Source organism: Babylonia areolata, chromosome 2 (genome assembly GCF_041734735.1).
Source record: "Babylonia areolata isolate BAREFJ2019XMU chromosome 2, ASM4173473v1, whole genome shotgun sequence".
NCBI lineage: Eukaryota > Metazoa > Mollusca > Gastropoda > Neogastropoda > Buccinidae > Babylonia > Babylonia areolata.
The window spans coordinates 13,100,370-13,128,225 of record NC_134877.1 but is presented as its reverse complement, the minus strand read 5'-3'; the positions used below and the strand labels follow the sequence as shown (position 1 = coordinate 13,128,225).

The following is a 27,856-nucleotide window of genomic DNA, read 5'->3' as shown; positions in this document are numbered from 1 at the left end:
TTCAATAAATTCTGGAAGGCGGGGGTCATTTTTGGCTCTGCACCGGTTTCCAATCAATGATTATCATAGTAGGCCTATCCCAGAATTCACTTCCGCGGGAAGTCTCGTTTGTTGACCGGCTTACTCTAGGCTACAGCGACGTAGATCTAGCTACGACGACTCACACAAATTGTCAATGCCAAGGCCTGTTTTCATTGAACGGACAGCTAAAACATCTTCTTTTGATCGAGATTCAAAGAACAAATGGAGATGGGAATGGGTGGACAAAACTGTTGAAGATCAGCGAGTTGGCGAGGTGATACGGAAGATCGAGAAAGATGGCTATCCGTACTGCACTGTGTGCGACAGCGAAATCAAATATTCCAGTCGAGAATATTCCATGAGAAAATCCATGTCTGTATTAATTAGTCTTTTATTTTTGACACTGTTGCGGGTTCAGTCCACAGAAGAAAAAAAATCCTCTTTTTTTTTTCCAATTTCAGCTGCATTTTTTGTTGTTGTCTGCCTTGTTTTTTTCCTGCCTTGGTGGCATGCCTGATATCATTTACTGGAAGGAGATGGACTGCATATTTGTTATACTTTTTGATCTGGCAATATTGCACACTAAACTTATATTTTCAAGAAGCAATTGTGGTGGATGATATTAATTTTGATTGGTGACAGCTTGAACTGATCAGTGACAATCCCAAATGCAATACTGGACCTTGAAAACTGGACCAAGAAGATGGCAGCATGACACAGCCATGAATGTCATGTAAAGGGATTTATTTGGAAATACCAGTGCCATGCAGTTGATGTAATGCAGTGCCGACAGCTTCATCCTGTTGAGAGAAAATCCTCTGAAGACCAGTGGTGGTTGCATTTATCACAAAGTAAACCAAAACAGCACATGCACATATTCTCAATACACAGAAATTTACATGTTGACTTTGTATTTCTTTTTATCATAACAGATTTCTCTCTGTGAAATTCGGGCTGCTCTCCCCAGGGAGAGTGCGCCGCTACACTACAGCGCCACCCATTTTTTTGTATTTTTTCCTGCGTGCAGTTTTATTTGTTTTTCCTATGGCAGTAGATTTTTCTACAGAATTTTGCCAGGAACAACCCTTTTGTTGCCGTGGGTTCTTTTATGGGCGCTAAGTGCATGCTGCACACGGGACCTCGGTTTATCGTCTCATTCGAATGACTTTTCCTCATGGATGATCACCAAAGTGATCAAACGGCTATTTTACATGGTAGGGACTAGAAAAGTGTTGAATCCTGGAAAGCGGAGTCCAGAGGCTGCAGAAGGGTCCAGGGAAGTTGGAGAAAATTGAAAATCCTTGGGCCAAAAATAACATGAGAATGCTTGCTAGTCAGTCTGTAAATAACGAGGATGTGCCATTCCTGTTCTTTCTTTCCTGCACTTTTTTCCAGCAAAATGTCAAGGGAAAAAAAAATACTGCTCTTCATTTTAACAGAGATGTTTAAAAAGTTCCAGCATACTTGCTTTTTTCAATATAAGTGTCGCCCTCGTGTTCATATATGCCGATCACAGATTGGATTACCAGTCCAAATGTATCACTGTTTAACTTTCAAGTTTCTGGTGGAAGCTTTGTACTCCATTTGTGTCATGTGTCATACAGTGTGAAATCAATGGAAGATTAAAATTTTGTTGATGAGGTTCTGTTGGTGGGGTCCCAAGAAGGATGCAACATACTCAATGATGGTTTGAACAAGGCCATTGTAGCAGCTAGTGTGGACTCTGGTGGAACAGCCACTAATATTTCCATAGGCAAAGGCTGAGATTTTATTAGCCATGGTTGCAGTAGCACTGATGTGAGAGCCCCAGTGCAGATCTTTCAACACTTGGACTCTCGGGTACCTGGCACTGTTAAGTCTTGAAACTGACTGACCATACAGTTTATATCTGGCCAGTTCTCATCCTGGAGATGCTGGTAGAGGATGATGGTGTCATCAAAAAGGCAGACATGGGCATTGCTCGGATCATTGATATGTGCCAGGAAGAGGGTGGGGCCAAATACTGAGCCTTGGGTAACCACAGAGACGACCTTAACACCCAGTACATCAACTTTGTGCAGCCACAACACAAAACTTCTCTTCAGTGCGTCTTTCTCCTTCATCCACTCCCACCTCCACTTATTTTTCACACATTTGTCAACTTCTTTGGCTTGACTTGTGCCTCTCTCTTCTAAAGCTTTTGCGTTGAATTCAAAGATGGTGATCAACTGTCTATGGCAAGGGGAATAACTTACTAGAATAGTTCCAATGACCAGTGATATGAACCTCAGATGAATCCAGTGAAATGAACCTCAGATAAACCAAAGTAAACTGACTGAAACTTTTTTTTTTTTTGAAGAAGAAAAAATTACAATCTGGAGATTCGAAAAGTCCCAACCATGCAAACAAAGACAGAATGATAATTAATAGATAAAGAGGCAACAGGCAACAACATAAAAAGTCCAAATGCAGTTGTAACTAATGCAGTTCTACTTTACCTTTGTTGAGGTCTGTCTTCTTTACATTTGTTGAGGTTTGTCTTCTTTAATGCTTTTACCTCTTTATCTCCATCCTATCACACTAGTAACTAGGGTAGGTGTAATTACGAACAGCGTGTAATTGCGAACGATTTGTATGCTGCCCCACTTTGAAACGTTCTTAACTGTTGCATTTCACAATTTAAGGTCTGCTTTGACCTTTTTCCAAGAACCAGTCAAACAACTATTTCTGGCTATTTCCTTGCTCTTTCTTCTCTTCACCCACCACTGCCGACCAAGGTTACAGTTACAAACGTGCTCTCAGTATCCTAAAATCAAGGCAAGCAAGTTGTAGGACTTGAACTTTGACACATTTTATAATAGTTGATTTGATCAGATATGTTGAATGCCCATTACCAGTGCTGGGAGAATTAAAGAAAGCATACTGGTGACAGATCAGAACATCAGTTTTGCCAGGAATCTGCAAAATAGTGTCGTTTGCAATTAGACCATATGATATTTTGACACCAGCCTATTTGTGAATGATGCTGCACAGTTACTGAGCACTCTCAAAAGGATGTGTTTGTGTGTGGTGTGGGGTGGGTGTGTTTAAATGTCTGTATGCATGTGTGATCAAAACTAACAATATGACAGTCTGGTGCGATGTTCCAATAATATGTGTAATGAGGCAAAGACCTACTTCTGTTTTAATTGTCTACATGTACCCAAAGCTATTGTTCGCAAATGGGCTTGCCCGTAAGCATTAATTTACCCTCAGTCACCCCTGCTATTTCAAATGTCTACAAAACGTTGAAAAGAATGAGCAGACAAACTTTTCATGGTGCAACCAGTCAGAGAAAGCCTTCAAAAACAAAAGAACTACATTTCACTATTGCACGACATGTTTTCTGTACGGTACACACGTTGAGCTGGTCTCTTTGACTGGACCGTTAGCAATCAGGCATACCTACCCTACGTTTTTACTGAAGAGCTTCAGTACACTTCATGACAATGCTACTGATTTCATTACCTGCTCAATCAGCCTCCTGTATGCTTGTAATTCTGAGTGAAAGAAATGATCTAGAGGCATAATCTGCTGGGTGTCCGCTTCTTGGAGACATGGACAAGTCGCCAGAAGGGCCAGCAACTGCGGAATCGCCATCTGTGCCTCCATCACAACTGCACTGGGTGTTAACTGGAACTGTAGAAGCAACTCCGGAGCTCCAGTTGCTTGCACCATGTCACTCAGAATAATCCTGTAAGAAGAAATCTTTCGTTACTACTTAAAGCCCTGTAGATAAGAACATTGTGTTATGCATAACGAACAAAACTAATAAATTGTCAGCAGTTCCCTACTTGGAAATGTTTCCCAAAGACAGCTACTTTGCAAGATTGATGGCGTTTAACAATTCTGCTACAATTCAAAGCAGAGATTTAGTTTTGCCAGCAACCACAGAATTTATAATCACATGTTCCATGACACACCGTGAAGTACCTATCAGTCTTGAGCTACCTCACCCTTTCTTGCTGCTGATTGCATATTACAGTTATTCCCCACTTTGGGACCCATGATCAGACTTCAGCCAGAGGTCGTCTTTTTCAAATTGTTCTGACAACTTTGGGGAGTGGTTTCTTCCTAAGACGTCTATCTAGTTGATATTTTTTTGTTACTGATAATACCTAAATGGAAGAAGAAAATTCTAAACATCTGACAATACACCAGACTGATCCTTATTATTTCAGACAATTATAAAGTTACCATTCCAAGTACCAACAAGAACTGCTAAAAATTGTATGGATTCAGAAAATGTAATGATACAAAATACTTGCTTTTCCTGGATATTTCAACAACTAATCTGAATAAGAACAAAGAAAAATGTGCAGCCTCCGTTAACCTCTTCAGTGTCGGGCATTATTTTGACTTGTGCTTCCTATTGGCCTGGCAGTTTTGGGTTGTGGAGGGTAATAATTAACAAAAAATTCTAGTACGCAAATTATATGAAACCCATACTTTTCTGGAAGAAAAATCAACAGATTATGGTAAGGTTGTGGTTCGTCATTCACAATTTTGAAAGCATCGCGAAGGGGTTACTGACAATAACATCCAGAAATTATCATTGGCTGTTGCTCCCTGTGGATAATTAAATTAAACATATCAAGCTTTCTGATTGGTGGCTATAGCGACACATCAACTTTAACAGTGACAAATCCTAAAATGATCTTGATGTATATGTACGTCATGGGGCAAACAGCGAAGCATTTTTGAAGATGTATATGTACATCATGGGCACTGAAAAGGTTAAGCCTTTCACTTACGGCCAGGATGTATCTGGTTTTGGGCTAACTGCAATATCAACTGTCCAGCTACTCATTTGCATGTGCTTACTTCATTGCAAATAGTGACTGCCTTGTTGAGTGATGGAAGCAATATCTCAGCAAGTTTTGCTCGATTTTTATGCTTTTATATTTTTGCTTTTACGTTTTGTGAAGCAAAAAGCTGTTCAGTGTGTCAACATGGATGCCAGGGGGTGTGGTACAGAAGAGGTAGCCAGATTTTTGTTTGATTTTCAGCATAATTTCGACAAAAACAACTACAAAAATGTGATTGAAAACAAAAGTAATGTTGTTGATCAACTGAGGTAATTCTGGTTACCCTGGTGATTACGTGCTACAAGGTACATCAACAGGAAAGGGGCGGGATCATGTTAAAAGTGGGTATTGATAAAACCTTTCATTTTATTTTGAAACTTTCATTTTGGGGTTTTCATTTACTGTGAAACCCTCCAGATTGAAGCTTCCAGCTGAAATATTGTTTACAGTGAGCTTTTGTGTTGTACTATTGTGTGATAGTGTTATAGGTGTTTGGGTTGGAGGGTGTATGTGAATGTGTTTATGTATAGTGTTTATGTTTATAACACGAAAGTGGAGGAAACAACAATTGCACTTGGTTGTTGTGTCTAATACATTAACTAATATTCTTGCATCATATCCACCCATATAATAAACAAACTTGAATTTTCTTCTTTTTTTCAAAATATTTTGTGTATTTTTTTTCTCTAATAAATCTGAGTTATCTTCCCCTGTTTGGGAGTTATTTCATTCTGTCAACATTGAACTTGTGATAATTATATTTTCCATTCATTTTCCTCCACAAAAACATATACTTTTACATACTTTTCAGCATAATTTTAATTTTTATGATTTCTTTTTAGAGGTGGTGAATACTTTGCAAAAATGAATAATTCCAGAAATGAAAGGGTTAAAAGACTGCAAACATAATCAGTTCAATGCAAAGTTAACCCTTTGAGCCCTGACCACCGCTTTACCGGTGGTAGAGAAAAATGACATAATGCCTAGCCACCAGTTGAGCGGTGCATAAACACTTGTGTCATGTTTTGCTATTGGTTGACTTATATTGAAGAGCCAATCAGAAAAACCGTAATATTCTGACGTCCGTGAACGTAGTACCAACATGACCGCGCCTTTTCACTGTGTTTTGTGCATGTGCTTGGATAAAAAAGGTCGATTTCATTATAAGTCAACCAATAGCAAAACACGACACAAGTGTTTATGCACCGCTCAACCGGTGGCTAGGCATTATGTCATTTTTCTCTACCACCGGTAAAGAGGTGGTCAGGACACTCTTTTTATATCTGCCGTGACACATTAAATACCAATTATTTGCAAATTTTGGCTCAGGAGCTCAGGCAGAAGGGTTAAAATTGCTCAGGAACTCGGGGCTCAAAGGGTTAAAAACTAAAAAAACATTAGTTTTCCATCCAAGCAAAACTTGCCTTCATATATTCTAAGTCACAGAGTGTCAACAAAAAAATGGACAAACCCATGAATCGGATGCAAAGCAGGTAAAGGGTGGAGATTTTTCCGATCTCCCAGGTCAACATATGTGCAGACCTGCTAGTGCCTGAACCCCCTTCGTGTGTATACGCAAGCAGAAGATCAAATATGCACGTTAAAGATCCTGTAATCCATGTCAGCGTTCGGTGGGTTATTGAAACAAAAACATACCGAGCATGCACAACCCCGAAAGCGGAGTATGGCTGCCTACATGGCGGGTTAAAAACGGTCATACACATAAAAGCCCACTCGCGCATATACGAGTGAATGTGGGAGTTGCAGCCCACGAACACAGAAGAAGAAGGATGCAAAGTTATTTTGAGAAAGGACGCATGCCATCCCCTTTCATCAACTTGAGAAACGATACATGCCACCCCCTTACATCACCCACCCTTTGTGCAATCTTTTCAGTGACACCAAATATATTGGAGAGAAGATATTTGATCAACCAGTCCTGAAAATGCTTTGATTAAAAAATCGGGTCATGAGATGTTTCAGGCAACAGCTACAAAAAGTACAGTCTGTCTTTTACTGACTGATTTACTGTCTCCCCTTTCATTCCTGTAATCACTTCTCTGTGGGTGAAGATGAGACCCATGAGGAGCTGCTTGACATTTCCCCCAAACCATTCCCTAGATGGTTTAAAAACACAGGCTCATTTGGACAACAGGTTTCTTCTTCCTGGTGGGTTGCACTTATATACCAATCCCCAAACCTGGTAAATACCTGGCAATTCCTATCTCTTCTGTGCAAAAGCACCAAGCAGCTGCTTCTGAAAGGTAATGGGAAAAATGATGAACTGCCTACTCATGTGGAACCTTGAAACCAATGGGTTGGATGAATAACTGAGGTTTCTGGAAACTACTCAACAACTGACCATTGTTTTGAAACAATTGTAGATAATGCTTTCTTATAGAAATATACTGTAATCTTCTTCAATGTTAGAAAGGCTCATATTAGCTGGCCCCACCAGAATGAAAGTAATATTCACAGGCTTCAATTCCTTCAACACACATTGAACCAAAATTTCAGTGATAAATTTGAGACCTCTGCCAAGAAGAACAGAACACCAATACTGGTAAACTGCTTTTGATTCCTGAAGATATACAGGATTTTGCTCTGTCTTTGGAAGCTGACAAAATGTTGCTGTGCTTTAACTGCAGGTTGCACATGCATCATTTCTCACTCATTCTTACCATTTGAAAGGTGAAGATGCTCAATCATGGTTTGTACCCAGTGACAAACCATTACATGCTAGGACTTAAATAACATCAAACAAGCATTTCTGAATTATTGTTTGATCAAGTTTTTCTATTAGCCAACAAACTGTGCGTGTGTTGACTGGTATAAATTGAAATCATGAAACTTGCGCTGTCCATTCTAACCATCTTTAATCTCAGAACATATTTTGCATCACAGAGTACACTGGTTTATGAAATAAGGTAAAAGAAAGGCAAACTCACCTGCTTTTGCAAGCCATCAGTTCAAACTGTGCTTTCCCAGGCAAAGAGAATGCCCGAGCAGATGTGTCTTCAATAACATCCAGGGTACGTTTAAGTGTGCGTCTCTCCGCTCCAGCCTCCAACAGTTGTTTCAGCAACTGTGCCACTCCTTCACACTCAGTTTTATTCTGCACAATGTTGTTAAAAATAATTATTTATTTCTGAACAAATTAATTGTGATCCTAGAAATATTATTTCACTCCTTGCCTACAAAATGAACAGTGTCATAATTCTGCAGCAGATATCTATTGCCTTGAATTTGCTATTTGATTTTGCCTTTAAAATATTGAGACATGTGATGGAGATTTTGCTCCACAGACTATGGGATGAGTGATACTAATGAGTGTGTTGAGATTCTCTTCCTCTCATGCCTTGTATGATATCTAATTGTCACATTCATCAAAAGTTATATGATAAATTACAGAAAGTTTCTTGTCAGCAGGGATTTCATCTTTAATATGGACTGACTGCATCGGTTGTGAGGATACAAGAAGTTTTGGCATTGTCTGATGGGCTTTATGATGTTCACACATGGCAACACTTCAGGCATGTCTCTTTTTCTTCACTGGATATCAGTTGTAACTCATGTTCACAATTTCTATTTCTCTCTTCCACTCATACATGCACTCAAACACATGCTCAAGTCCACAATGCATACTACACATATTTTACATATGTATTTGTTATAATGTTTACTGTTCACAAAAAAATTTACAACTTTATACCAAGTAAAACAATTATGTGAAAGGTGTGCATAACAATAAAATAGCGATGAAATGATTTAAAGTAAAGCCTGATCAATCTTTGATCCATGCTTCCTGTGTGTCATAGTGAGTGACTCATTAGATTTTCAAGTAATATGCACCAAAAAAAAAGATTTCTTTTTAACCTTCAGATCAGATGGGCACAAAAAACAACAACAGACAAACCCCAGAGGGTCGAGCAGCCTGCAAAGCCAGGTCGTGGACAATGGCATGGACAACACGGGCATCTGTGGAGTCACTGCAGTGATGAGAATAGGTGGCAGCAATGAGGTCTGTGGCATCATGAGAGGGCATAGACTGCACCAGGAGACGGAAAGCTTCCACTGCAGAGCTCAGGTCACTCAGTGTCCAGTAGTGGGGGTGCACAAATGCAAAGCGACCAAAATAGGACTGCTGTAGCAAGATGGCATGAAGCAAAGCCAGTGGCATGATACGGTCCAAGCGCTCCACAGTCTGAAAGAAAGCACATTATCCACTTGTAATGTACACAGCTATGCTTTAATTAAAAAATTTTTTTTTTACAGAAACATACACAAATATACTTTTAAAGGTAAAGAAACAACAAGGTTTTAAACTTTGCAATCCAAAATCAAATGTTACTTAAATCTTTAAAATGTATGATCCCGCTCACACTTGTGCCGATTCAGTAATATTTAGCAAAGAAGTACACTTAGCTTGAGTGGATTTTGTCTGTGCTATGAAATCTCACTCAGATGACTGTCTTGGTGAGAAAGCTGTGATATCAGACAGAGGTTGAAACAAATCAAGGCCAGCTCCATAATGGAATGTCTCTGCTTCTGTGAACCTGTCTCCCAGGTACAGAGGATAAGCCGTATGGTGCTCCATAATGGAACCTCTTGACTTTGTGAACCTGTCTGCCATGTACAGAAGATAAGCCGTATTGTGCTACATAATGGAACCTCTTAATTTTGTGAACCTGTCTTCCAGGTACAGAGGATAAGCCGTATGGTGCTACATAATGGAACCTCTTGATTTTGTGAACCCATCTCCCATGTACAAAGAATAAGCCATAGGGTGCTATATAATGGAACCTCTTGGTCGGCAGGGTGGTATTTGTTGAGGAGGAAGGCTGTGGAGCGGTAACACTTCTGCAAGGTGCTGCGGAAGTTGATGGTCGCCTCCACAGTCACCCGTAATCCATGCTGGATCAAAATGCCTGCACACGCACAGACGGAGGTTGTGTGTTTTCACATGTGCAATGGGTGTGTGTGAACGTGTGTATAAAGAAGAACACTTCAAGAAGAGGTGGCAAATACATACACTCACTTGACGGGTGCAATAGCCGAGTGGTTAAAGCATTGGACTTTCAATCTGAAGGTCCCAGGTTCGAATCTAACAGCGCCTGGTGGGTAAAGGGTGGAGATTTTTACGATCTCCCAGGTCAACATATGTGCAGACCTGCTTGTGCCAGAACCCCCTTCGTGTGTATACACATGCAGAAGATCAAATGTGCATGTTAAAGATCCTGTAATCCATGTCAGCATTCGGTGAGTTATGGAAACACAAACATACCCAGCATGTACACCCCCGAAATCGGAGTATGGCTGCCTATATGGCGGGGTAAAAACAGTCCTACATGTAAAAGCACTCCTGTGCATCGGTCCTACACGTAAAAGCACTTGTGTACATATGGGTGAACGTGGGAGCTGCAGCCCATGAACGAAGAAGAAGATGGGGCAAATGTAGTGGAGCAGTCAGAGAGAAAGAGACTAAGAAACAGAGCAGGGGAGAGAGAGAGAGATCTTGCGTGCGTGCACACACACACGCACGTGTGCGCCTGCGCGCGCACACACATATTCACATACTTAAAGAAAAAATATTTAGTGATGGTTTTTAATCTGAGATTTCAATAACTGTATGAGCTGCACCATTAAACTGAACACAAAAACCAGTACTTTGCATGTGAAAGAGTGTATGTTATCAACAGCAATTAGCAATGAAACAGTATTTCAGACAAGAAAGGGGAACAACTGATAGCTCACCTGGAATGATGCGCTGTCCATCTGACCGAGTGGTTATCCACAGGCGGAAAGAAGGGTGAATGCGACTGTGCTGGACATTCGTGGAGGGACGAGACCTTGTGACCAGACTGTGATCCTCCTCACATACCTCTGAACTTTCTCTGTGCATGTCCTCCTCCACCCAGCGGGCATACACCAGGTCCTAAGCAAAGCAGTGACACACAGTGTTGACACAAAGGTGGTACTGACAGTGTTGACACAAAGGTGGTACTGACAGTGTTGACACAAAGCTGACACAAAGCTGGTACTGACAAGTGTTGACACAAAGGTGGTAATGACTGTAGACACAAAGCTGGTACTGACAGTGTTGACACAAAGCTGGTACTGACAAGTGTTGACACAAAGGTGGTACTGACACAGTGTTGACCCAAAGCTGGTACTGACAGTGTTGACATAAAGCTGGTACCGACACAGTGTTGACACAAAGCTGGTGCTGACAGTGTTGACATAAAGCTGGTACTGACAAGTGTTGATACAAAGCTGGTACTGACAGTGTTGACACAGCTGGTGCCAACTGGTACTGACAGTGTTGACATACAGCTGGTACCGACACAGTGTTGACACAAAGCTGGTGCTGACACACTGTTGACACAAAGCTGGTACTGACATTGTGTTGACACAAAGCTCTGACACAAAGCTGGTATTGACAGTAACAGTGTTGACATAAAACACTGATACAAAGCTAGCACTGAATGTTGATACAAAACACTGGCACAAAGCATGGCTACAAAGCACTGAAACAAAACATACACATAGAGTGTTGACACAAATCAGACACAAAGCATTCACACAAAGCACTGACACACAGCACTGACAAATGTGTTGACACAAAGCACTAACACAAAACACTGACACACAGTGCTGCTGCCTCTTTTATTTCTTTGTTTCTTGGTGTCTGTGAGACTGTAAATTGTTGCATGTGCATTGTATTTGTGTGTATGTGTGTGTGTGCGCGTGCGCGTGTACATTTGCATGCTTGGGTGAATGCGTGCATGTGTAGGTGTGTGAGGGTTCGCTAGGCATGGCCCATTTTTGTTCAACACTTCAGAAATAACTTTTCCTGAACTTTCAAATAAAATTGGCAACACAAAACACACCAAAAAAACAGAAAAAAATCCAGAAAAAACAAACAAAGAAACCCAACTAATCAATCAACAACTGTATAAAAGCTACCCAACAAGACTTGAAACTAGAATTTGTAAAAAATAAACAAAAGATGTTATCTGGGAGCTGAACTCACTTTGAGCATACTGAAGAAGGGAGGGCTGGGTTCCTCAGACAGGTGGTAGTTCTGCAGCAGGAGCCAGTTCCCATTGTGGATGCAGTCCTCCAACGCCTGCTGAACCTCCAGGCCCTGGGAGTTGATGCCAAAGTTGATGATGCGAACCTTCCCCTCCATGCCAACTTCCTTTGCCAACCGCTTCACCTCGTGCACAGGGCTGACATAGGGCTGACCTGTTGGGACAGGCACAGCATCATACTCTTCTTCTTCTTCTTCTGTTCAGTTCATGGGCTGCATTTTCCACATTCACTCTTAGACATCTACAAGTGGGCTTTTACGTGTGCCACCCATTGTTACCCAGCCATGTAGGCGGACATACTCTGTTTTTGGGTATGTTCTCGTTTCCATAACCCACTGAACACTGACATGGACTGCAGGATCTTTAACTTGTGTATTTGATCTTCTGCATGTATGTACACATCTCCACTCTGAGGTGCACTGAAACCAGGGATCAAACTCCGGGAAATTCAGGCAAGAATCTAGCGCTCTAAACATTAAGCCTGCATTTCAGTCCATGTACACAGTGACAAGTGGCTGATGTATCATGACAAGCATTGTTTTCCATATACACAGTGATACATTACTGATGTGTTATGACTGACATTTTATTCCATGTGCACATCGACACATAGCTGATGTGTCACGACAGGCATAACTTTCTATGTACACAGTCAAAAATGACTGATGTGCCATGTCAACCACTTCATCCCATGTACACACTGACACCTTATATATGTCATGACAATCTACTTTCAATACTGCTTTGTAGTACAGATCACATATTATATGATGGCACTGATTTCAACCTTAACATTGATACACACTAAACCACTTATAGTGTCAATGTTATGGTTATTAGAAAGGGAGTGTCAAATTACCCAATTGCAATTGGAATGAACTTCCTCTTTCGCTTCGTCGAGTCTCCACACTCAGCTCTTTCAAGTCTGGCCTTAAAACCCACCTCTTCCCAAAATAGCCTCCCTTGCCTGCCCTTCCTTGTCTTTAGTTTCTACAGTTTTAGTGTTATGCATGCGTGTGAATGACTGGTGCGAAAGCGCTTTGATTTGTCTCTGCACAAGATTCAGTGCTCTGTAAATACCATTATTATTATCATTATTATTATAATTATTATTATCAGTCGACATATCTAAACACACACACACACACACAGATCCAGGCCCTGATGTTTTTCTTTTCCATCAGGAGGGGAAAGAAATGTCACAACTCAGTCTTGGTTTCACTTGACCTTAAACCTGATATGTGTTGGGGGGAGAAGGAGGGGTTAGGGCATGAGTTTACAACTTACTCATTTATTGCTATTGTTAGTCACATGGAATAATTTATATATGTGTTTGCATGCAAGGTATCAAATTTATACCACCACGGAGTCTGAGCACTTCTTTCACTTTAATAAAAGACGACTATAAATACATAATCTACATCTAGAAAGTTCATAACAAGGAATCATCCCAGTTTGCCCAAAATCTCTGAAGGAATTATTTTCTGGTATGTTATATGCTATTTATCAAGAACTGTGATTAAAAAAGAAAACATTTTCATGGCTTTTTTAATGCACCTCCCCAGAATGCTGGTATTCTGCAGCATTTTGTGTGGAAACCTTAATTACAGATAATGGCTGAGGTAGGGTACATCATTTTCAGCTAACCTGTACAGTGAATATGGAGATCAGGTCACAAAACCATTTCACTTTTAGTAAGAAAACAGAAGTTGTTAAAAATCACTCACACACACACACACACACACACACACACACACACACACACACACAGTTCACAGGTGCATTTTAATTTATGTGCCAAATCCTTAAAAGAAAAAAAAGAAGTGAAAGTTAAAAAAAGTTTTAACAAACATGAACAAATTGGTACAATCTAGCACACAATAGGCTGTGTGTGTGTGTGTGTGTGTGTGTGTGTGTGTGTGTGTGTGTGCATGAACAATTGTGCTTAAGCATGAATGCAAGAGAGAACCTGAGACAGAAAATTTGGGTGCAGGCACATGGGTACATACAAGTTTGTGTCATTTACTAACAAGAGAATGGTGTTCATTCTAACACATCCAAAACAATATTTAGTTCACACAGTGCCATTCACAAGATTAGCATTATTTGCCATGTATCCATTTCATTGACTTGTGTGGGACATTGTTTATCCCTGTTAATCACAAGCAAAATCAATTAATGGGCAAACAATCTGTGTAGAGATATCATACTTTAGCGTGATTAAATGGAACCAGTAATGGTGTGTGTGCGTTAAAAAAAAGACTGAAAAATCTTCTTTGTGAAGTGAAAGGTTCATTTTCATTCCATGATATGAATACTCCGAGAACCAATGGATCAATGACATTTTGTCTCTTGGATAGCAAGGTTTGTTTAGCTTCTCTAAAGAAAAGATACTGTCATTGTCATCTCTTGTGTGTTCAAGTGCAAATTCAGTGCAGTAACACTCTCTGAACTGCAAAACACACTATGCTCTGCTTTACCATTTCCACACTTCCTTTGCAGCTCTGAAATTAAGGAACAGAAATTATGTCAGTACTAGCATGGCTTAATACACTGTCTATGTAAAATCAGTCCAGGTGTAACCTGTGTGAACTAAGTGCAGCTGACAAATCCCTTCCAGTAAGGCAATCACCCGTTTCCTGGTCATCTCTGTTAAGTCTGTTTTGCTCTTTGTTTGAAACCAAACTATACCTCTCTGGTGATCTTCCATTTTCTGGTTCTGTCTGTTTTGTTCTTTGTTTTCTTATATAAAAAAGTTTTAAAAATTGATTTACACACACACACACACACACACATATGCGCTATATAATCCTTCACCTTGTGCACAGCACAGTACACTATATCATCCTTCACCCTGTGTACAGAACAGTACACTATATCATCCTTCACCCTGGGTACAGAACAGTACACTATATTGTCCTTCACCCTGGGTACAGAACAGTACACTATATTGTCCTTCACCCTGGGTACAGAACAGTACACTATATCTGCCTTCACCCTGTGTACAGAACAGTACACTATATCTGCCTTCACCCTGTGTACAGAACAATACACTATATCTGCCTTCACCCTGGGTACAGAACAGTACACTATATCACCCTAGGTGTGCCTTCACCTGGGTACAGAACAGTACACTATATTGTCCTTCACCCTGTGTACAGAACAGTACACTATATCTGCCTTCACCCTGGGTACAGAACAGTACACTATATCTGCCTTCACCCTGGGTACAGAACAGTACACTATATCTGCCTTCACCCTGGGTACAGAACAGTACACTATATCTGCCTTCACCCTGTGTACAGAACAGTACACTATATCTGCCTTCACCCTGGGTACAGAACAGTACACTATATTGTCCTTCACCCTGTGTACAGAACAGTACACTATATTGTCCTTCACCCTGTGTACAGAACAGTACACTATATTGTCCTTCACCCTGTGTACAGAACAGTACACTATACTGTCCTTCATCCTGTGTACAGAACAGTACACTATATTGTCCTTCACCCTGTGTATAGAACAGTACACTATATCTGCCTTCACCCTGTGTACAGAACAGTACACTATACTGTCCTTCATCCTGTGTACAGAACAGTACACTATATCTGCCTTCACCCTGTGTACAGAACAGTACACTATATCTGCCTTCACCCTGTGTACAGAACAGTACACTATATCTGCCTTCACCCTGTGTACAGAACAGTACACTATATCTGCCTTCACCCTGTGTACAGAACAGTACACTATATCTGCCTTCACCCTGTGTACAGAACAGTACACTATATCTGCCTTCACCCTGTGTACAGAACAGTACACTATATCTGCCTTCACCCTGTGTACAGAACAGTACACTATATCTGCCTTCACCCTGTGTACAGAACAGTACACTATATCTGTCCTTCACCCTGTGTACAGAACAGTACACTATATCTGCCTTCACCCTGGGTACAGAACAGTACACTATATCTGCCTTCACCCTGGGTACAGAACAGTACACTATATCTGCCTTCACCCTGTGTACAGAACAGTACACTATATCTGCCTTCACCCTGGGTACAGAACAGTACACTATATTGTCCTTCATCCTGTGTACAGAACAGTACACTATATCTGCCTTCACCCTGGGTACAGAACAGTACACTATACTGTCCTTCACCCTGTGTACAGAACAGTACACTATATCTGCCTTCACCCTGGGAACAGAACAGTACACTATATCTGCCTTCACCCTGTGTACAGAACAGTACACTATATCTGTCCTTCACCCTGTGTACAGAACAGTACACTATATCTGCCTTCACCCTGTGTACAGAACAGTACACTATATTGTCCTTCACCCTGTGTACAGAACAGTACACTATATTGTCCTTCACCCTGTGTACAGAACAGTACACTATATCTGCCTTCACCCTGTGTACAGAACAGTACACTATATCTGCCTTCACCCTGGGTACAGAACAGTACACTATATCTGCCTTCACCCTGTGTACAGAACAGTACACTATATCTGCCTTCACCCTGTGTACAGAACAGTACACTATATCTGCCTTCACCCTGGGTACAGAACAGTACACTATATCTGCCTTCACCCTGGGTACAGAACAGTACACTATATTGTCCTTCACCCTGGGTACAGAACAGTACACTATATTGTCCTTCACCCTGTGTACAGAACAGTACACTATATCTGCCTTCACCCTGGGTACAGAACAGTACACTATATCTGCCTTCACCCTGTGTACAGAACAGTACACTATATTGTCCTTCACCCTGGGTACAGAACAGTACACTATATTGTCCTTCACCCTGGGAACAGAACAGTACACTATATTGTCCTTCACCCTGTGTACAGAACAGTACACTATATCTGCCTTCACCCTGGGTACAGAACAGTACACTATACTGTCCTTCACCCTGTGTACAGAACAGTACACTATATTGTCCTTCACCCTGTGTACAGAACAGTACACTATATTGTCCTTCACCCTGGGAACAGAACAGTACACTATATTGTCCTTCACCCTGGGTACAGAACAGTACACTATATTGTCCTTCACCCTGGGTACAGAACAGTACACTATATTGTCCTTCACCCTGGGTACAGAACAGTACACTATATTGTCCTTCACCCTGGGAACAGAACAGTACACTATATTGTCCTTCACCCTGGGTACAGAACAGTACACTATATTGTCCTTCACCCTGGGTACAGAACAGTACACTATATTGTCCGTCACCCTGGGAACAGAACAGTACACTATATTGTCCTTCACCCTTGGAACAGAACAGTACACTATATTGTCCTTCACCCTGTGTACAGAACAGTACACTATACTGTCCTTCACCCTGTGTACAGAACAGTACACTATACTGTCCTTCACCCTGTGTACAGAACAGTACACTATACTGTCCTTCACCTTGGGTACAGAACAGTACACTATACTGTCCTTCACCCTGTGTACAGAACAGTACACTATATTGTCCTTCAGCCTGGGAACAGAACAGTATACTAAATGTCTCTCCACCTTGTGTGGCCTCCCATGCCGGTCCCTGCAGTTCAGCTGGCAGAACGAAGACTGTGGGGGTGTACTGGTCAGCACTGGTGTACACCTCTCTGATGTTGTAGTGGTCGGCCGCATCCACTGCACTGCCCAGTTCAAAGGTTACGATGGCCTTGGTCAGTTCTGCCATCTGAAAACAACAGCAATGAATTGTACACATCTGTGTCGGTTCCTGCCAGATCACAGCCTCTTCCACAGTCAACACCACAACTGTGGTCTGTGAACTGTCAACTTTGATACTCTTGTTATTTTGTTAACAAATCATCAGTACATCTACAGAGTAAAAAGCATGTCACATGAAACAAGACTTGCCTTCAAACATGAGCAAGAGCCACTTATTCTACCGGCAGAAAAGTGTCGATATATGATTGAATACTCATGAATTCTATCAATACTGATTCTGAAGGCAAATGGTTTTTCTTATTCTGTGTCATATTATGGATCCATAGGCATGGGGAGATACAAAGTCCAATATAAGCTGAAATCTGAACACCGGCAGCACACAAAGCAAAACCAATGGAAGAGAAAACTTACCCTGTCCGGGCAGCAGAACTTCCACAGCAAACATTTCTGGAATATGGACAGTTCCTGGAGAGTGGTGCCTGGCACAGGGGTCAGCAGGGCGATGGGGTGCTGCCACACACACAACACAACACCACACCCTTCACTGTACAGCTACCATCGGTGGGTCAGTCATTTCTCTTCAGACCTGACACACCTGACGCACTCCTACTTTCTATTACAGCTCCAATTTCCCTCAGGACATTTATTTCATATGTATCAAAAGTATGTGTTACAACCATTATTTCATGAAAATATATATCTTGTTGAATTAGAGCAAGTCTCAATCATTCTCCCATTATTTTCTGATTGCTGTGGTGAAAGACTTCTAATCTTGAACTTGAATTTTTTTTTAAAGTGTTGTTCAGAATAGAAGGTGAACTTCCCAAAGCTGTTTACCTGGAAATATTCACTCCACTCTTGGCTGTAGGTGACCAGAGAATGACAGAGGCCATGCAGGGGGTGGTGTAGGGACTCCACAATGCTGCAGTCAATCCAGGCCTGCACACACACACACACACACACACACACACACACACACACACACACACACACACACACACAGCAAGTTTGGTCATGATCATAGTTAGAAAATAGTCAGAAAGATGTGTTTCACTATTTGAAAAAGTTATAAAAAAACAAAATAAGAAAACCGCTTTTGATCCTGACAATAATTTGATGACTGTTGCTTTTTAGCTGGTGACACTTGTAAGGTAAATGAACTTAAAAGAAGTTTTAACAGTCAACTTAAGTTAGCAAAACGTGAGTATAAAGTTAAAGTGGAACGAAAATTGTTGTGTGGGGACACTAGGAGGGCATGGCAGGGGTTAAATACAACAGCGACCCAAAGCTCTGGTGTCTGATGACCCCTTTGACTTTGCCAATGACATGAACAGGTTTTATGCAAGGTTTGACAGGCATGATTTTCGTGCAGAGTGTGAGGAGCTATGTCAGTCACTTGTCTCTTGCCCTGTGGAATTGGACACAGCTGAGGTGACAAGGTGTTTTTCATGTGTCAACCCAATCAAAGCGCATGGACCAGACGGCCTGTCAGGACGCAAGATAAAAGTTTGTGCCGACCAGCTTGGTCCAATTTTTACATGTGTTTTTCAGTTTCTTTTAGATAATCATTTTATGCCCCACTTATGGAAGATGACAACTATTATCCCATTGCCAAAGTTCCCTGGTGCTGTACAAATGAAAGATTTCTGCCCAGTGACCCTCACATCTGTCACTGCCAAACGTATGGAAAGAGTTAGTTATGGACACTTGCTGAAATGTGTAGCTGATCGCATGGATCCTTTGCAATTTGCAAACAGGGCTAGATGAGGTGTTAATGATGCAAGAATTACTTTAATTGATCTTATCGCACGTCATCTGGACAAATCTGGAACATAGCTGACCTTATTTTATAGATAAGACAGTTTTTATGTGATCGGCCACATCGTGTTGGTCTGAATGTCAGTTCTCCTGGCCAGTCCATAATGTCTGAAAATATTACTGTGAATACTGGAGTTCCCAAGGGTTGTCTTTTATCCTCTTTGCTTTTCTCCCTCTACATTAATGACATCAGATTTTTTTCGCAAACTCGTGAAATATGCTGATGACATGGCTTTAGCAGGTCTTTTAAAAGATGACTTTTCAATTTCACAGTATTTTTTTTTTTTTTAGAAATTAGTGTCATAAACTCTTTTTTAAAGGATAACTTTCTGGAACTTAATGTGGAGAAAACAAAAGAACTTGTTTTAGGCAGTGAAAGGGACACACACACACAAAATCCAGTTATTATAGATCAGAAACATGTAGAAAAAGTGGACAGTTTTAAATATCTTGGGACTATAGTTGAACACAATCTCACATTCAGAGAACATGTTGATGCCACTGCCAAGAAAGCACACCGGAGACTTTTTACTGCGAAAGTTAAGAAGTTTTAATGTTAGTCCACACATCCTTTAGCTGGTGTACCAGAAGTCTGATAGAAAGTGTCATGGCTTTCAGCATTGTGGCCTGGTTTGGTAATCTGACTGTCAAGTTAAAGACAAAATCAGGACGAGTAGTAAACCTGGCCAGCAAAATCAAAATCAAGCCCCAACAACAACTTAACACCCTGTACCAACCTGCTCTTAGCAGAAAATCACTTCAATTTTTTAATGATTCCACTCATCCACTTAACTGTCTTTCAGAAACCTCCTTCTGGCAGACGATATAAAATCCCACTTGCAAAGAAGAATGAGTACAAAAAGTCATTTGCACCCTCTGCTGTTGCTGTGATAAATAATTCACTCAAATAATGTTTTCATTTCTTTGCCTGTGATTTGTTGGGTTTTTTTGTTCTGATGACAGTAGTCTTTTATTCCGTATGTATGCATACATGCATGTGTAAAGAAAGAAGTGAGGGTAGGGAGAGGGTTATAGGGGAAGAGGGGACAGAGATGTGTGTGTGTGCGCGTGTGCGCGCGCGTGCGTGTATGTGTGTGTGTGCTGGGTGTTTTGTTTTGCTGCAGAGGGGTGTGAAAGGGGTTTTGCATGCTTGCAGTCTTGGTGGCAGTTTTAGACTTTCCAACTGTGATTTCATGTCTTAAAGTTAAATCTATCTTAATTTTATTTTCTTATGATGATGAATGTCTGCATAGCTGTCAGGGAAGTATGTATGGGTTATTTGTTTATTTTTATTTCATTTGTGTCTTAAAATGTTATGATCTTCTTAATGAATATTTTCCTTTTATTTGATGAGAATGTTTCACTTTATCTTAAAATGAAATTTGTTTTCTTACCTGAATGTTTTCTTTTTACATGATAATTTATATGTGTGCTGTGATCAAGGAAGGGTGAGCCAGTTGCTCATTAGTTTTTCGATCTGATTTGTTGATGAGCATTTGTCTTTTAAAATGTTATAATTATCTTACTGATTATTTTCTTTTTATAATAATTAAAACACACACGTACACACACTCGCTCACAAGCAGGCTCACACATGCACACACATGTGCACACATACACACACACCGACGCACGCACACTCACACACACACACACATGTGCACACGTTCGCACACATGCACACACAAAGGTGTTTCACTCTATCTTATAATGGAATACTATCTTACCCAAATGTGTTTCATTTTACATAATAACTGATGTGTGCGTGGTGATCAGTGGAGGGTGTGTCAGTTATTCATTTTTCTCTTTGATATCTTCTGACGGGCATATTAGGTGAGCCAAGAGAGAATTTTCTGTTTTGGTCGAAGCAGACAATGAAGTATTTTGAACTGAACTGAACTGAATGAAATACTGTCAGGTGTGATAAACTTGAACTGTCATTTTTTAGTTCTGAAATCATCTGCTGCTGTGCTAAAACCTCCCAAACAGGGAAGATCGCTCAGGCTGTAGCCCTTCTGTACTGAAAGAGTTCACCTCTACTTCAAAAAATTGTGTATACATTTTCCAGAACTTGAAACAAGTAGAGAGAAGTCAGATATCTAGCAGCTTTGGATGAAGAGCATCAAACAAACAGTGGGGTAGGAAACTAGAGAGCAGATTTCATGTTACACATCATACTTAGGACTGTTGCTTGTACAGTCCCCACTTAACTATCATTATATGACTAATGTTTCAGTTTCAAGGGGTCAAAATTTATGTTAGACCACATCTGCAATTTAAAAAAAAAAAAGGAGCAGATGCCTGACTTTTGCATAAACCCAACACGCTCACCAGGCCCTGAGAATGACCGAGGATGAAACCAAAGTGTACTCACAGTTTTATCCATCCAGGCAGGTTTCTGTTCCAAAATGGCCCCTTCATCAATCCCTCGTTTCTCAAAGCCATTGACAAAGAGGGAGAGTTCCTTGACGGAGGCCTTGCGAGAGATGCGCATGCGCTCAAGGGACACAAGGAGGGCCAGGAGGTTGTAGTGCTGCTCAAACATCATCATGGACACATGCCGGAACACTGCAGACGTCACAGCATCAGACAGCTCCTGGGCACGGGCTTCTGGTGCTCCTGGACATGTACACGCCTTCAAGACTTAAAGATTTTGTTTCCTTTCAGCCCTTTTTGGGGTACAGAGGATTACAAACAGATGAATGAAGGAGCATGTTGAATGTGACATCCAAATGTTACACATCCACACAGCTTAAAGATTTCCTTTTGTTTCAGCCCTTTTGGGGTACAGAGGATTACAAAAAGATGAATTAAGAAGCATGCTGAATGTGACATCCCACATCCACATAGCTGAAAGATTTCCTTTCCTTTCAGTCCTTTTTGGGGGTTCAGAGGATTACAAACAGATGAATGAAGGAGCATGTTGAATGTGACATCCAAATGTTACACATCCACACAGCTTAAAGATTTCCTTTCCTTTCAGCCCTTTTGGGGTACAGAGGATTACAAACAGATGAATTAAGAAGCATGCTGAATGTGACATCCCACATCCACATAGCTGAAAGATTTCCTTTCCTTTCAGCCCTTTTTGGGGGTTCAGAGGATTACAAACAGATAAACAAAACAGCATACTGAACATGACATCCCATTGTCACACATACCTCCACACAGCTGCTCACCACACACACCTCAACAGCAGTTCAGGGAAATGGGAACTGATACATTTTTAGGTCACTTTAATAAACATTTAGTTTTCTGTCAGTATGGATACATTAAAATAATCATTTTGTTCTTTTATCTTTCGTTTTTCTTTTTGACTGTCCGATCTGTCTGTTACTCAAATGCCATTCATTCCAAATCCCCTATTAACAGCCACAGAATATGTGCATATGTGTCCTTGTCTTTTCTGCATGCATATATACTTGCATCCGTGAGTACAAGTACAGTATGTGTGTGAGTTCTTGTCAATCAAAAACATCCACTCACCCAAACTGCCTTTGCCACGATCACGACTCTTGATGATGCTGGCAAAGATGTCCACAAACTTGTAAAAGGGGATGTAGTACATTGGATGCAGCACTGTCATGCGACGCAGAGTGTTGTACAGCACTGTCGCCTCCACCATCAAGGGCAGGTAATGGGCAAACTTCCCTTGCAGGTGATCTCCCATGAAACGAGTCTCTTCCAGAATGAGGCGGTTTCGCTGCACGTTGCTCTGACAGGCCATGAGGGATTCCAGCATGGTGCCATCCTCCAGCAATGGTCCGTCCAGGTTCAGAGTCTTTTCTCTGATTGCTTCCTGCCATCACCACACAGTATGTGCTGACCATCATGCTGGTGTACTGGTTGTTACACCTGTGTCCATCATACATGCAGCGGTGTGTTGGCTTGCACTAACTAGGTTACAGATCCCACAGCCATTTACAGTCATCAGGGCAGTGAATTCAGGTCCACTGTGTCAAGGGCTTGGCATACTATGGTGGGGCCCAGTCCTCTCCTCCTGCCATTTCCCCAACTGAAATTAGGTACCCATTCACACCTGGCTGGAGTGAGGAAATTAGGAGTAAAGTACCTTTGCCAAAGACACAACACAATGCTGAAACTGGGTATTGAACCCTGATCACTGGTGAACAATGGATCACAAGTCCAATGTCTACCTGTTTTTGCCACCGTGCCTCATCTAATTGTACAGTATGCATTGTCCACACCAGTCTCTAGCAAGAATGTCCATGGAGACTCCAAAGTTGGAAAAAGGAGTGCTTTCTGGTCAGACACTGCTCTAATGACACAGGTTCTATTCATGCAAGTTTACATTCATTGACAAGATCACTTTATATAAGCATCACTGATCAGTGCTCAGCTGTTGTTTTTTCTGAGGACTCCTGTTTCCCTACTTATCTCTTGACATAAAGTGAGGCACCCACTCAGAAATGTCCTGCTGTGCTGGGCAAGTGACCCATTTAGTTCACCCTTTTCTACCCTAAACTCCGCTTCTGACCTAACACCATTCTGATATATTCTTAAATAAATATTTCCCTTTAAATCACTGCTCAACCATGTTTCCCTCCCTCATCCGTTTAAACTCCATTATTACCTTATTTTCATTCCACCTTACTGGATGACAACAACAACAGGGAAGTATACTTTTGCATATATCTATTAGTTCTGTCAAGTTTAAAAGTTAAGGCCTACAGCTCCAATACATATCACGAAAAGTTGATTCAGTGGAATGAATTCATCATAGTTTGGAGAACAAGCACAATTATTATACTGTAAGTGCATGATTTTGACAGATATTGACCTGGGTTAAGAAACTACACACACACAAACACACACACACACACATGTACCCACTCACACACACACACACACCTAAAAATTAAGGGGAAAAAGGTTTTGCATTTCTATTATCTTTTAAAATAAACAGAAGTCTCACATGTTCCTGTGCCAGTCGCTGTCGGTGCAGGATGATGTCACTCTCATTGGAGCGACGCTGACCCTCGAACTCCTTACGTTCCACCTTCATGGTTTCATACAGCAGACGGTTGATGATGGCTTCATCACTGGCTGCCATGTTGATGATGCACATGCGATGGATGGGCAGATTGTACAGCCCGTCACCTGAGTACATTAACAGGAAGGTTGTACAGCCCATCATCTGAGTACAGTAACAGAGAGGCTGTACAGCCCATCACCTGAGTACAGTAACAGGGACGTTGTACAGCCCGTCACCTGAGTACATTAACAGGAAGGTTGTACAGCCCATCATCTGAGTACAGTAACAGGGAGGTTGTACAGCCCATCACCTGAGTACAGTAACAGAGAGGTTGTACAGCCCATCACCTCAGTACAGTAACAGAGAGACTGTACAGCACATCATCTGAGTACAGTAACAGGGAGGTTGTACAGCACATCACCTGAGTACAGTAACAGAGAGGTTGTACAGCCCATCACCTGAGTACAGTAACAGAGAGGTTGTACAGCCCATCACCTGAGTACAGTAACAGAGAGACTGTACAGCACATCACCTGAGTACAGTAACAGAGAGACTGTACAGCACATCACCTGAGTACAGTAACAGGGAGACTGTACAGCACATCACCTGAGTACAGTAACAGGGAGACTGTACAGCACATCACCTGAGTACAGTAACAGAGAGACTGTACAGCCCATCACCTGAGTACAGTAACAGAGAGACTGTACAGCACATCACCTCAGTACAGTAACAGAGAGGTTGTACAGCACATCACCTGAGTACAGTAACAGAGAGGTTGTACAGCATATCACCTCAGTACAGTGACAGGGAGACTGTACAGCATATCACCTCAGTACAGTGACAGTGAGACTGTACAGCATATCACCTGAGTACAGTAACAGAGAGGTTGTACAGCCCATCACCTGAGTACAGTAACAGAGAGACTGTACAGCATATCACCTGAGTACAGTGACAGAGAGGTTGTACAGCCCATCACCTGAGTACAGTAACAGAGAGACTGTACAGCATATCACCTCAGTACAGTGACAGGGAGACTGTACAGCATATCACCTGAGTACAGTAACAGAGAGGTTGTACAGCCCATCACCTGAGTACAGTAACAGAGAGACTGTACAGCATATCACCTCAGTACAGTGACAGGGAGACTGTACAGCACATCACCTGAGTACAGTAACAGACAGGTTGTACAGCCCATCACCTCAGTACAGTAACAGAGAGACTGTACAGCACATCACCTGAGTACAGTAACAGAGAGGTTGTACAGCCCATCACCTGAGTACAGTAACAGAGAGACTGTACAGCACATCACCTGAGTACAGTAACAGAGAGGTTGTACAGCACATCACCTGAGTACAGTAACAGAGAGACTGTACAGCACATCACCTGAGTACAGTAACAGAGAGACTGTACAGCACATCACCTGAGTACAGTAACAGAGAGGTTGTACTGCCCATCACCTGAGTACAGTAACAGAGAGACTGTACAGCACATCACCTGAGTACAGTAACAGGGAGGTTGTACAGCACATCACCTGAGTACAGTAACAGAGAGACTGTACAGCCCATCACCTGAGTACAGTAACAGAGAGACTGTACAGCCCATCACCTGAGTACAGTAACAGAGAGACTGTACAGCCCATCACCTGAGTACAGTAACAGAGAGACTGTACAGCACATCACCTGAGTACAGTAACAGAGAGGTTGTACAGCCCATCACCTGAGTACAGTAACAGAGAGACTGTACAGCCCATCACCTGAGTAAGTGACACATGGGATGAATGGGGATATTGTACTTGTATGATAGTCAGTCGTTTTCGACTATAACCATCAGAACAACAGAGGAGGTAACAGCTGTCCTGACTGTCTTGGCCAGAATTTGATTATGAGGGATTTAGAACATCTGCGTTGGGATGGTTCCCAAAGGCCAACTAACCCCCAAGGCTGCAGCACTAAGAGCCATTGCAATTTTGCCTCCTAGTTTGAGAGTCACAGTCCTTCACAAAAAACTACACTGTAAATGATTTCCCATTGCACTGTAGAAACCATGAATAATACAGCTCTCACTTTGCTGTTGGCCCAACTGTAAACTTATCTGTGATATAAGCTGATACACACTGGCCAGAGGGGAGATTGTACAGCCCACCAGCAATGAATATTGTCAATGCTTCAGTCACCACCTTCACTAACCAGCTGATCTGAACATCAAAATACATCCAATAATACTAAATAATATTAGATACACCTGCAAATTTCAGAACAGAAGGTGTGTGTACTTGCCCATGATGATATCACTGTCACAGGTTACGGCAGACACATTTCTGAATAGAGCAAGTTATGACCATAACATATCATAATACCCATTCAGTGGTTCTGGTCTGAAGATAATGATGTATGATTGCACAGGCACCTGATGATTTATACATGTATGATAAAAAGAAATTACTTTCCTGCAAAGACTGTTCCAGTTATATTCAAAAGATTTCAAGTCCATACAGGAACTGATAGACAGTGAGAACTAATGGAACAGAGCAAACAAACAACTGGCAACTTCTCTTCTTATGTTTGGCAAAGCCAGGACACACCATGTCTCTTTATTATAAGTGAAGAAAGTCTATCAAAAAACAAAACAAAAAAACAAAAAACCAAAAAAAAAAAAAAAAAAAAAAAATGCAGGTTGTAAAACAACTCACTTTTGATAAGAACTGTTTGTTTCAAACCATAACTTTGTCTGCTAGGATTGTGTTAATTTGAAAAACAGAAAAATCATGACCTGTACCTGTACGATGCTGTACCCACTGGTCTAAAAATAGATAGAAAACTCATTGGCCAGGAAACCTGAAGCCAACTGGACGCCATAATGACACTCACATCTGGCTGTCAGTCCGTTAAGAAGTCATCTGCTAACTGGTGGTAGTTTCTGAACTGTAACCATGTATCTTCAATGAAATCGTGTTATGCTTGCCCCCACGACATGCCAAATATTGTGTCTTGATTGATATCTGCCAATGGTTTATTTACCAAAGTTATTACAGGAAAACAGTGCAGTGACATGTAGCGCAAACTTGCTGTGAAGGCACACGCAGGAATGTCAGCTATTTATTTGTCTATCTATCTGTCTATTTATTTATCTATTCATTAATTTATTTATTTGTTTGTTTATTGATATGTTTGTTTGCTTATTGGTTTGTTGATTTTAGTTAATTAGCTAACTAGTTAGTTTCTTACTTAGTCATTCATTCATCTATCTCTTTATCTAACACTGCAAGCGAGTGAAAGCTTGCCATGAAGTGGTCTTCATAGCCAGCTGAGCGCTTGGCTACATATATGAAGTTACCACTTCGCGCTATACTGACATGAGTTACAAAATGGCTGATTGAACACTTCCACTGGCTTCAGTTTGCAAAGGGGCTCAAAG

At 41.3% G+C, this 27,856-nt stretch overlaps 1 protein-coding gene across 5 annotated transcripts in view; it reads right to left on the bottom strand.

The window, feature by feature from the left end:
- The window catches only part of LOC143297916 (dynein heavy chain domain-containing protein 1-like), a 186,789-nt gene that overhangs the window by 4,986 nt on the left and 153,947 nt on the right, over positions 1-27,856 (bottom strand). For all 5 annotated transcript variants that reach the window (XM_076610490.1, XM_076610509.1, XM_076610526.1 and 2 more), the window contains 12 exons: positions 24,383-24,567; positions 22,933-23,245; positions 21,821-22,065; positions 18,466-18,567; positions 18,040-18,138; positions 17,470-17,635; positions 11,881-12,095; positions 10,602-10,782; positions 9,651-9,775; positions 8,764-9,051; positions 7,796-7,962; positions 3,508-3,733 (listed from right to left, as the gene is read on the bottom strand). In XM_076610490.1, coding sequence (XP_076466605.1) covers positions 3,508-3,733; positions 7,796-7,962; positions 8,764-9,051; positions 9,651-9,775; positions 10,602-10,782; positions 11,881-12,095; positions 17,470-17,635; positions 18,040-18,138; positions 18,466-18,567; positions 21,821-22,065; positions 22,933-23,245; positions 24,383-24,567 — 2,312 coding nt within the window. The remainder of the gene's footprint in view (positions 1-3,507; positions 3,734-7,795; positions 7,963-8,763; positions 9,052-9,650; positions 9,776-10,601; positions 10,783-11,880; positions 12,096-17,469; positions 17,636-18,039; positions 18,139-18,465; positions 18,568-21,820; positions 22,066-22,932; positions 23,246-24,382; positions 24,568-27,856) is intronic.